This window comes from Vanacampus margaritifer, chromosome 14 (assembly GCF_051991255.1).
Source record: "Vanacampus margaritifer isolate UIUO_Vmar chromosome 14, RoL_Vmar_1.0, whole genome shotgun sequence".
Taxonomy (NCBI): domain Eukaryota; kingdom Metazoa; phylum Chordata; class Actinopteri; order Syngnathiformes; family Syngnathidae; genus Vanacampus; species Vanacampus margaritifer.
The window spans coordinates 16,471,548-16,484,518 of NC_135445.1; the positions used below are offsets into that span (position 1 = coordinate 16,471,548).

Here is a 12,971-nt window from a genome sequence, read left to right on the forward strand (position 1 = left end):
TTTTTTCTGGAGAGCTCAGTTCCTTCGATAATTTTACCGATTTGACATGTCATCATCATTGCTCTCCTTTTTTTTTTGTATGTGGGTCAGTACGTGTATGTGTGTGCGTGCCTATTAAACCTATTTTAAAAATCCCATACCGTTCACCTAAACCGAACACTTCCAGCCAGAGTCGTGAGGCTGTCAGGAGACCCGAGGAAGGACCAAAGAAAAGAAAGAAAAGAAACAAAACAGGATCTTGTGCATTATGCTGTAAGTCATGGTGGACACGGGACACTATACAGGACAGCCTGTGCCTAATATAAGACTGAGCAAAGATTAACCAGTAGCGAGTAGGAGTGTGATTCTTACTTTGATGGTAGAACATCTGTTTTCCTGCTGTGAAACATGACTCCTGAGTTTCACACATGTCAGAGGGTCTTTTTTGTTTTGTTTTGTTTTGCTTTCCCTCCATGCTTGTAGCATGTTGTGCCCTCTCTACTTAAACCTTGAAGGTCATCACCCCTATGGAGGATTATCCAAACAATGCACATGGCGATGATGAGTATGGGGGCAGGGCCTGCAAAGACTGAAATCGGTGAAATAGTAGCATACAGGCCTTGAGTAGCTTATCACTCCAGAGCTTCACAAAACAAATTATATGTGCTGTATAAATTGAACATGTGAAAGTTACATAATTTTATGTACTCTAACTTAATGAACAGCACAAAACTTTTTTTGTGGATAATAGATTGTAAAATGGAGAGAATGGTTGCATGAGAACATTAACGGTGTGGAGCACTAGCTCTTAAAAGATTTAAGAGACAGCCAATGTAATGCAATATGAAAGCCAAAGATGTCAAATGAGGTCAAGATTGGGGTTTGGACAGACCACTCAAGGGTTTTCGCAAAAGCAACATTAAGTCTATTATTACCTAAAAATATCATTAGATAGTGTAGGATTCTTCCCAGACCAAAAGTATGTGCTTATGCTGTGGTTATTTACTGCTGTATTGTATGACGCGTACTCATCAGAATACAGTATGCATTTGTTTTTAGCCCAATTTATGATTGGATCCATGGCAAAGCATTGCAAGATTACGTTGAAATAAAATCGAACAGAAACTGTTATGGCGGTTGGCTAATGCAACAATCGCGTTTTGGAAGACCAAACACAAGCGTTAAAAAAATGTGTCTTAAGTTGGCAGTTTTTGAAATTATTGCTACCCTGTAACCTTTGCATCTTTTATTAAATGATCCATAAAACCAATTTGGCCGTAAAATGGACTGGCCAGACGGGACTTCACCGGAACATCCCAATGGCCATCACGCCCCTGGATGGAGACTTTAAGCTCTCAAAAGATCCGACTGCTAAGATGGTCAACTTTAACAAAAGGTGGGTTACACCCAGGACTGGTCATCAGCCAAATACAGGCCTTAAAACTAGTGTTGTTCCAATATCATTTTAGGGGCCCCGATTCTGATACCTAGCTTTGCAGCAGTACCATACCGATTCCTAAGTTATTTTTTTCTCAACATGAAAAAGCTGTCCTGCCATTGGTTCAGAGCATTCAAGGGCCAATAGGATATCTTGGCTCAGCATGCGGTCAACATGTCACACATCAGTGAATTTACACAAGATGCTGCATCCAAAGTCCTATATTAGCGTCGGAATTAATGGTATCAGCATGTCACTAGTTAGTACTCACCGATACCGATACCACTGTTTTAATGCAGTATCGGTATTTCTGCCGATACCAGTATCTGTATCGGAACCACACTACTTAAAACCTGCATGGGAATTATGAAACCAGGCTGACTACCTGGGTCAATCGGTCACAGAAGTGCACCAATTAAAGCCAAGGATAAATGAGACCAAGAGCCTCAGAGGAGCTGTATGAAATTCTGACTGAAGTCATATGTAGCTAACCCACTTTTTTTGCACTCAAAGAACGAAAATGGAAAAAACATTTTGTAGATCACAACACACAAATACTTTCCCCTAACGGTGGTGGAATTTTGAGGTTTTAAACATGTAATCATCAGAGAAGTCAGGACCCCTCTATTTGTCAACATACTAAGAGCCAAAGGATGTGGCTTTAACTTACACAAAACCATTTATTCTCTCCATTCATTCTAATTATATTCAATTCAAAAGCACACACTTGTTTGTTGTTATGTATTATTCAAAATCAAAATTCCCACATTGCATATTTCAAATCTTTAAACACTCATAAATGCAGTACTTGAAAATGCATAATTTTAACCTCAGAAAACGTATGTAGCACATTATAAGCCATTCAAAATCGGCAATCATTATCATCATCAAACAATATCTATGATTTGCTGTGACCTCCTCTTGAATAGGCTCCAGCTTATTCATAACATTAATGAGGATAAGTGGTGTAGAAAAAGGATGGATGAATGTACCAGTATAATATACCCCGTTTAAAATTAACTCTAACATTTTTTTTTTCACTGAGAATGTGAAATGTGTAGTGTCCATATACTGTAGCTATTTTGCCTATAAAAGGGCTACTGAGCCTATAAAAAAAGTGTACAGATAAGCTGTATGAAAAAGCATGAATTATTTTTTTTTAATGTTTGGTCAGTGTTCTGCAACTGAAACACGCTGCATACAACGTAATACAAGTACATTCACCGAGGTAAAAGTGAGAGAAGGGAAGATAGAACTGAATTTTTGGCAAGCTTTCATAATTCTGGAATGTTGGTTTTCATTTTCAATCTGGCTGCATAGTGCAACCTGCGGTAACACAAAGGCAACAATAAATATAAAGTGGATACACTTACCCCATACTCTCCTGTGTCCTGGTTGGTCATGGCCCAAAGGTTGATGTCTATATCCCTGGCATTTTTGTGGTCCGTGGTAACAAGTCCTGTCACCCCTAGCAACAACATCCACATTAAAAATCTGGTCAGGCAGTGCCATGTTTCATGCTTTATTAAAATCTGAGATACTTTTTAACTCAAGGGGGTTTGAATAATAAAACCAAAGTAATGTCTCTTTGTTTGTTGTGCTCTTGCGTTTTGGTTTCGTGGAGATGGTGTTTTAGCATACTTCCAAGATGGTTCCTAACCATGCATGCGAAAGATTCGTGTCCATTTCTTGGTATCACTGTGCACATCTCAAGCCCACAGCTAATGAAGCATCATATTGGAACACAATGATTCATGATTTCCACGTGACAACTCGCCAACTCTCGATCCATGTCAATTTGAAGATTCTTAGAAAAGAGCTCCTTTCTTACTAAGACGTCAGTAAAATCATTATGAACTGGAATGTGGCCTTCAAAGCATAACAACGCCCGTTTCTGTAAAAACAGGAAGCATAAAACGTCCAAATGTTTATACTACAACAAAAGGCTATTGTTTTTGCAAAATGATGTGAATGCGCACGTGGTAGCCGATAGAGTAAACTAGCAGCTGTGTAGGCAGCCACATCGAACATTAAATGGACAATTTAAGTGGAGACCTGAGTCATAACACTTTATTAACACTACCATTGTTTTGTTTAGAGGGCATATCATAATCTCATTTGGCTGTAGTGTGTGCCAGTAATCTCAAATTGACTGAGTCAACATTCATTTGGCCTCACTTAATGGTTATTATTGGAGAGTCATTTGAGTGGCTACAACAGTTTCATGGGCAAATAAATTTTCAAGTGGCGTGTAAGTCATTTGTGTGGAGGGAAGGCTAGGTTTACATAGGGATCAATATTGCAATTTTAACTTAATTAAACCACTTAAAAAGCTAGGTTAAAATGCATTGTTAAAAAAAACTGTATTTAAAGGGGAAGTCAACTTTAAACATTTCTTGACAATAATATGTTATATGTGGCCTCACTAGTCTAAACGTGACATTCTGATTAATATTACATTTGTGGAATATGAGTTATGCAGCAAAATCCCACCGTTTTATCCATCTCAGAGGGCGACCATTTTGCCACTTGCTGTCGACTGAAGATGACATCACAGTTGCTAGGGCTCAGGCAATGACCAATCACAGCTCACCTGTTTTCTGAAGCTGAGCGGTGATTGGTTGTTACCTGAGACCTGAGCAACTGTGATGTCAAATTCAGTCGACAGCAATTGACAAAATGGCTGCCATCTGATATTGATAAAAAACTACAGGGTTTTGCTGCTGAACCCATATTCCACTAACACGATATTAACCAGAATATCATATTTAGACTAGTGTGGCAGCATAGAACATATTGTTGTCAAGATTTTGGGGGTTTGACTTCCCCTTGAATTTTTTTTTAAAAGTGTCATTTAGAATAACACTGTTTTTAGCACTTAGTTTATTCTGTTTAAAATAATTACATTTACTCTAGGTCTAAAAATGTGAAGTTATATACATAAGATGATAATGATTAGAATTCATTCAATTGATTCAGAGCGACGCTGTTGTCATATTTATGAATGAAATCCAATGACATCCACCACACACGTCCACGGAGCGCCAAATCTGTCTGCCTGCGCCTCGATCAAATGCATTAAAATCATGTTACACCACCTGCGCTACCACTTAGACCTGCTTTTACCCAGTCTAAAATCTAGTCTACTTTCAGTGAAAATATTGCCGGAAAGCCTAGGGAGGCATAGCGCGTCGACAAATTCAAAACTGCTAAACAAGACAAAAATTAAATGTGCCCATTTTTACGCCATACGGGCGCCATTCTACCAAAATAGGGCCATTGAGCTTTTTTTTTTTTCAACTGACAAAAATATTACAGAATGGCTATCAAACGTTAATTGCTATTGTGGAAGAAAATCAAATATAATACATGGTATAAATATCTATGTAAGTGAAAAAGTAAAAACTTTAAATGATACTATTATGAAATAGCGCCACAGTAAAAAAAAAAAAAAAAGGCATCACAATTAACACAGTTGCTGTAGGATGTAGTAGAATGGTTTACTACAAAACACGTTGTAAACAGTATTTTCTCACCCCAGATTTGGCGGTTTTGTGTTCTCATTGTGATGTTGATGCCGTCGTTTTGAGCTCCGCCATCAGCCAGCGTTTCTTCCAAGGCCTTCGCATACAGCACAAAGCCATCATAAAAGCTGCCTGCGATGTAGTCCATCTGCAAGATGACAGCGGTTTTATTGAAGAATTGCAGTCATAAAAGCACCATTATGATCATGTCGCTTAACATGGACTCCAAAATGATGCGCATATAATTTAACATACCAGTGATGGTTCCAAATGCACACCAAAATCCTGTTGTGCTCTTGCATGGAGTCGTCTCTGAAAGTCTTTGTACTCCGGATTATCAGGAGGTCGGTATGTTATAACGAAAACGGACTAAAAGGACACATAGAATAATTGAGTAGAATCATAGCGGTGCAACACATAACAGTATTGGTCTAAACATCTTATGCAAATACATTTTCAAAAAGAGAAATATTTTACACTGGCTTGGAATAAGCAGAATAGCATCTTCAATGCCAATTGCCATGGCAACCCTCGATCGCCTTTTCATCTATAAAAAGCCATTCCAGACATTGTGTTGCTTAAACACTTGTATTAACTTCACATGTATTTCATTTCAATTAATTAGATTATGTTGGCAAAATGACTTTTGTTAGTTTGCATTAAGTGATTCTAACTTTTGTCAATTCTCATGAATGCATATTTACTGATCCAGAGCCTTAATTGAAAACTACAGTTAAAACTTAATAACAAAACGGCAGATGTGCCAGGAATATATTGAGATGTACCTGCTGTCAAATGAAATCATGAAATATTAATATTAATGTTTTAACTCTCACACTGGTTAAAAAAAAATACAGGCGGATATAGCCCACATCAGCTTGCATTATACTGGGCTCGGACTGGGAAGATAGTTCAATTCAAAAGGCTGGAGGACACCGTTTGCAACAAGTCATTCGGGGATTGTCTGGTGAGCAGTGTGTGCGCTGCCTCTCACCCACAGTCAGCTGGGATCGGCTCCGGCCGACTCGGGACTCCATTCAGGACAAGAGTTATAGAAAATGGATGAATGTCCATATGAATGCATGTGTTTTGGGTTCATCCTACCTTAAAGACCTTGATGGGATCGTCCCAGTCAAGGTCAGAGTTCTGCCATGGTTTGCGCTCTGCCAAGCTCTCTGCAAAAACATCCAGATAAAAAATGGCGTAGTTTTCTGGGTCCGGGATCTCGGTGTGGAAGAGTTTCATGATGTTCAGGAACGTGTCCAGGGGGCCACAAATGTACACAACTGCGGGGGGGGGGGGGGGGGGGGGGAACAACAAGATACGTTATTTGCATCTAAACATACTTTTTAAATATTATTTGAATTTAAGATATCAATATATAATTTATGTGTAAGTATTCCAGTCATGTGCCTGTTTGCTGAGTTTTTTTTGTTTGTTTGTTTTTTCCTATTAAAACAAATCCATACTACGCTCCTCCCTGACAGGAATCATCATAGCCTGTCTGGTGTTGTTTTTCCCCACCGCCCACTTTCCATGTTTTGTTTTTTTTTCATCTGAGAAATTGGGGTTCTACTTGGCGAGCAGCCAGACTTCCCATTCTGTCTGCTTCTGTTGCTTATTGATTTTTATGTCTCTTGGACGGGTTGTAACAATGAATTTCATTGCTATGTACTTGTGACATGTGCCATGACAATAAATTTGATTCCAATTTTCCAAACAAATTTGATTCCAACTTGGAGAGGAGTCAGGACTGGCAAGTTGAGGAATGTTTCAACAACCTGCATGTAGTTTGAGTGGCATAACAAAGACAACTATGTCTGGATGTGAATTCAACTTCATACTGAGATTTGAAAAATCTGTTTAGAGCCATAACTTTTTCTTCCAATATATAAGAGGGGCAGTGTCTGAAACACCATCAAAGCCAAAAGGTAAGCAAAGCCGCACCAACTTTAGTTAGTTACATAGATTAGCATTACCTAACATCATTAGCTTTCAACAAGTGGTACATAGTGATTGCTCTGAAGCTCTCGACGTGACGGGGCTTGGAGGAATTTGTGTTGTTGATGAGTCTGCTGCATGCACCAAATGCACGGAGCTGTTCACTAATTGACAAGTGTATGAAGACTACAGCCATTTACTCGCCCCTCCACCCAACCCCAAACTCTGGGTTATTCTTCAAGTACAAGCCACTTGTTCAACACCCTTGCGCCATCCATGGTTGTCATGGTAACAAAACCATACTTAGCATTGGTTCTGTGTAGGCGAGGTGAACAGTCGCTCATTTACGCCTATTCAGTTCTGGAGGTTTCAATAAAGGGGGGGGGGTGTAAAATGTACACCAATTCTTGATCCTTTGGGCATGTTGATGAAGTAAGAAAGAAAGTCCATTTTATTTATACAGTATAGCACTTTTGACAAACAGTGCTTTCAAAGTGCTTCAGAAAATTCAGAATCACGTCTTTTTCTTTTGAATTTCATTTATGAAGCATCCAATACTAAGAAGTAATAGGTATAGTATAACTATAATAGCATAACTAATAAGTAATAGCACTCCAACAATAAAAATGTTGATTTCAAATCTTGTCCACTTGGTGTTTTCAATTGATTACACATGCACTACAATTTTGTAATGACCTAGAATTCAAATTCTTTATTTGGGGACCTTTATCAGATATGAGATTAAAATAGATTAATTAGATTAATCCTGTAATTAATTAGATTACAAATTTTAATCGCCTGACAGCACAAGTGAAAATTATTTTTACTGCATGTCTCCTATAAAGATTAGTCAGTCAGCAATGCATATTAAGTTTCTCTTATTAGTTGAATTAAATTATTTGGTGTTATGACATTATGTTTTATTGGTGCTTGTTACATTAGTAGTTAAAAGAAACCAAGGCAGTCACTGTTAGCCTTGTTTTGTCATTTTTAATATACACAACCAACTGTGCTTCTACCCATCTTACAGTACAGTAAACCCTGGCATTTAAAATGTTCCACGTCAATTTAACTAATGGGTTTTTTCCTTCTTTTTCTTTTTTTTTGCAATCCATGACGTTTGACCTTTGGCACATTAGCTTCTGCCAAAAAAAGTGAGGTAAACATGGAATGTTGACAAAGGCTGTGCTTGCTTTTCAGCTGGGTCGCAACCTAATTGAAAAGTATATCCAGTATTTTCATTTAGGAGGTAAGCATTCACAGGCGTAGTCAAAAATAAACCAACAACTCATTGTCTGCTCTTACAGGGATCAACCTTAAGGCCCGTCTGTTTCCAACGAACTTTCACCCTGCCACCTACACTTGCCTGCTTTTGCGCCACAAAAATATATAACCACCATTATTTTCATTCCAGACATATGCCGGAGTGGGGGCTCACAGCTCAGAGGCCACTTAGCAGACATTTCCTCATTGGCTAGACTAATGTTGGACCCCGACTCCATCTGTTCCATCATAGTTTAACCATGCCAAGTAGTTCTGCTGTCTCCTGGATTGCACCCAAAATAAATGCCCCAACAGTCGGGGGTAAAATGGCCTTGTGTGTTGTGGCAGCCTAAAGTAGACAGAATTACACACAAATGCACATTCAACTTGTTTGGTCAAGTTGTTCCACTTCTCACTCTTCAAGATCATACTCCTCTCTTTTCTCATTTCTCACTATTAAGACAACAACATGCAATCTTAGTATTTGATGTCAAAAGCATTTAATGAAACTGCTTAAATCGGCGGCCACTGAAATAGTCCTGGGGGGGACACACAAAAATCGGTTTAAATGTCGTGCATGACGTCGCGCAAAATGTTTAATATAGTGCATAGCTCTTTTTCTTTGGCTTTTTTTTTTTGCTACCAACCTTTAGAAGAGGTGTTAATAGAGGAGACTAATACACAGAACATACACAAGAAATTAGGCGAGTTAAGCAAATTCACTTTCACGGCAGTAAAACTCCAGCTTCACCATACTCATTTCTACAAGTTGTCACCAAAGAATTTTACATGAGCAGTTGACTTATTTTAACACGTATATCGTAAGTAAATTTTGCTGTGCATGCCGCACATAGGACCACTTCCTGACCAGATGTATGACAAAAATGCCATTTTAGACATGAACAAAATACATGCATATTTTCAAAAGATGTGCTCTTGGTAATTTCATTTTTCATAATACATTTCTATATTAATATATAAAAGATCCATGATCCTAACCCAACAGCAAAGTGTTTGAAGCAACAACAAAAAAACACACATACTGATTTTTATTTATTTATTTTTTTTTTTTTTTTTCAGCACAAAAATGAGTCATTACCATTCAAGGACAGCACAAAAACTGCTGCAAAGCAAACTAACATTAAATGCAATAACTCATTTTGTAAATTTTTTGCACAACAATCAACTCACTAAAAATTTGAATAATATTGCGGTACAATGTTTGTCCTGGATAACAATCCAAATCTGCAAAAAAAAAAATAGTGTAGGGTGGTTAGTCTCAGCCTTTTCTTTTTTTTTTCAAATCAACAATAACTAAAAAAAAAAACTTAAAAAAAGGACTTTCAGAGTTTAAGCATGGGAGATAATGATATTTACACAAAATGAAGGCAGAGGAGAAGATTACTAAATGTGTTTGTTTTTTTATCATCAGTGTTCTTACCGTTATTGATCAAATTATAATAAAATGGCCCATATATAATTACATAATACAGTACTCTATACGTACTGTGAATAATGTATATGGAGGGTCAAATTATACAGTATGAATTTAGACTTTGGAGTTGCTAGGTCCCAGTTCACGTCCTGCTGCCTCGACTCAGTAGCGGAATACAGCGATGGAAGCGGAAATATATTCAATTTTCTTTTTTCTTTTTTTTTTTCTTTCAGGAGAGCTCAGTATTGTTCATTCGATTTGACATCATCATTGCTCTCCTTTTTTTTTTTTTTTTTAAACAAACAAATCAATTAAAAAAAAATTAATAAATGTTTTTTTTTAAAAAAAAAATTTATATAAATATATATACATATATATATACATATACACACATATATATATATATATATATATATTTTTTTTTATATATTCAATTTTCTGATTTCACAACAGCTTTCAGCTGCGAGTCTTTACCCAAATGGTAATTTCTCTGATATGTAGTTTAAATTCATTTTGTTTAAAATATATTTTAAGTGCCTGGATTTATTTTCCCTCATATACAAACCTCAGGCTCTTTTTTTTGTTTACTCTTTGGAATATAATAGAATAAGGGAGTCACTCCATTGAGCCCCGACCTCAACACCATCAAACATAGTGGTAAAGAACTAGAACAGAGATTGTGAGCCAGGCTCTCTCGTCTAACATCAGTGACCTCTGATGATTCAACAGTGAGACTTGGATGAGAGAAGTGGGGCTTTACACAAGAAGGCTAAATCTTAACCAAGCAGTAAAAAGTATTTTTTTTTTAATATGTTTGGTTCTAATAATGGAAAATAGTATGGTGCCGATTCCTCTGACCACAGTTAATGTACTTCCCACATATCCGTTTGCCAGGAATTACAAGGAAGAATTTGGGGAACTAAAGGTGGTGGATAGGAGTTCGACTGCACGCAACCACTTTGTCAGCTGTAAAAGCTCAAATGACAGTCCTCGCAATAGTTTAGCGCTCTTCTCTCCAGTCTCAGCCTCTCGTCATCTAAGCCCAGTTGGCAGACCTGATAGCCTCGAGGTTATCTGCTAGGATTAAAAGTGAATGTCGAGCAAGCCTTGACAAAACCATTAGCTTCCATGACCTCCGGCACACTGCAGCAGCACCATCATTCATCAGAGAAGGTTTCTTTGCTTGAATTAGCATTGTAGACCGTCTTTGCTATTATTTGTATTTGTACAACCAACCAACATGTTTGAAGAGAATGCAGCTTAAATATTACATAAAGCCAGAAAGATGAATGATTATCATCCATTCATTGCTGGTCAATTCAGTGATCCATGATTCGTAAATAAGTTGTAACAGAGCATGCAACATTAATGATAATTAAAATCCAATTATACATTATTGAACATGTGGCGCAGTTAACAAATTGGTGGTGGTGGTGGGGTGGGATATATGACCAAACATTGGTCCATGTAGGAGTCATTAAAAACAGATTTTTGTGGAAAATTGTACTAATGCAAAAAACAATATTTCAGTTTAAATCGTTCATGTAAAAATGTATTTTACATTCTGCGTTGATGGCCCAACATGTCAAGATTTTTATGTTAACATTTTTGTTGTTGTTCTTCCCCACTCATTCACACACAGAGATGCATTGAGTATGTGCAAGGGGGTTAGGAGGCGAGGTGAAAGGTGGATTAATGAACAGCTGCCGTGACACGTTTCTGTAAGTTGTTTAAAACACTCCTCACCTCGGCTTCATTTGTGACCTGACCTGTCCAAAATCCTGCGCGTTATCTAGACAGCTTTGATGGACCCCCGCTCTCAAAGCTCTGGACCATAATAAGGATGCCTGCGCAGTTGCACACGCTCACTAAGTATAGCTTTGCCGATCTCATCGCATAGAAACAAGCTTTGCATTAAGAGAGACACATTTCCCTTTGCTGTGCCCTGAGATTCATGTTAGCCTACAGTACCATGCAAAAGTATCAGGACAGCATGCTTAAATTCTCTTTATCACAATAGTTATTTTGGAACAGTAAACCAATTATAATAATAAGACATAAACAATTAGCTTGATTATCTAAACTGATTTCTGTAAACATTTGTAAAGGGGTGTTTGCATGGGCCTTTTAAATTTAGTTGAGAATCTGGATAAATGTGCAGATAATAATGGAATGCTCTGTATGTTCATCAGATGATTATGTGATTTTTCAATCAATTACCATATGTACATCAACATATGAACAATCAAACTAAAATGTAGCACTCTTTTGTTAACAGTTGAATGCACATTCAAATGGCTTGTCGAACTGTCGTCTGTTACTGTTTTGCAGGCAAAGACCACACAAGCCTGCTTATGCTCCTCTTAAATATAACCATACAGGATACACTTTCTACTGTATCTATTTTGTCAGGATGGAAATTAGAAAATAAAATTTAAAAAACTCATATTTATTGAGTGATAACTTATTGGGTGATTTTTACCATAGGCTTATTTATTTTGATCAGTTGAGGGTCATATATTTTTGGCTGTCATGAAAAAAAATGGGAATAGTAAACAATATGAGTCACACAGAAGTGAAATATTTCTTCAAAGGCTGCTTGTGTGAATATTATTATCACTCAGTCAGCACTGCAGTGACCTAAAAAACAGCTACTGTATTGGTTTATCCCTGTTTGGGAAATATTACTGACTAGACAGTAGTATCCCTTCTTTCCATGCAGCACAGTAGGTTTATTTAAGTTTGATTAAACTGTGTTTACTTATACTTGAGAAAGGACTTTTGGATTGAAGGATATTTAGCAATACTGAATTCATCGACTTTTCTCTCCTTCTGTGTTCATAGCCTTCAAATCAAATAAACAAGAGGCTAACATCACATTAAGTTGAACACTGTAGATAACAATTGTTAGCTTCTCTGTGAGATGTTCTCCTCACTTTAAATGTTTATATGTAATGGTATTGCAATGATGTATCCAAAGGTGAGGAGGAATTCCCCCAAACTCTGTAAACTTGCAAAGGTTTGCACTATTGTCAATGCGCTTTCTTTTTAAACCAAGTAAAACTTCAAAGATTCTGCCCCAACCCATGCGATTGTTTTGGCCAGAGGGGCACCCTATTCATCTCAAATTATGTGTCTGTCTCAGGTGGTGGTCTCCACAATAAAACCAGGAGCAGCAGCCCAAACATTCCTGTGTAATAACGCCCCGATAAAGAGGCTCTTCCCTCAACTAATTCCACTTGACCTCTGTTTTCATCTGCCGTGCATTCAATTTTAAAAAAAAAGTGAGCAGAAAGGTTGCTGGTGCAGACAGTGCAGGCAAAAATATTTCTTTGCAGATAAGCCCATCAATGGCATGCAGCCTAATGAGGTCCAGTATGACAACTGTGTC

At 37.5% G+C, this 12,971-nt stretch overlaps 1 protein-coding gene across 1 annotated transcript in view; it reads right to left on the reverse strand.

The window, feature by feature from the left end:
- The window catches only part of npr2 (natriuretic peptide receptor 2), a 66,163-nt gene that overhangs the window by 50,365 nt on the left and 2,827 nt on the right, over positions 1-12,971 (reverse strand). Inside the window, exons 2-5 of the mRNA XM_077585702.1 lie at positions 6,046-6,227; positions 5,197-5,310; positions 4,954-5,089; positions 2,791-2,885 (exon numbers count right to left, since the gene is read on the reverse strand). Coding sequence (XP_077441828.1) covers positions 2,791-2,885; positions 4,954-5,089; positions 5,197-5,310; positions 6,046-6,227 — 527 coding nt within the window. The remainder of the gene's footprint in view (positions 1-2,790; positions 2,886-4,953; positions 5,090-5,196; positions 5,311-6,045; positions 6,228-12,971) is intronic.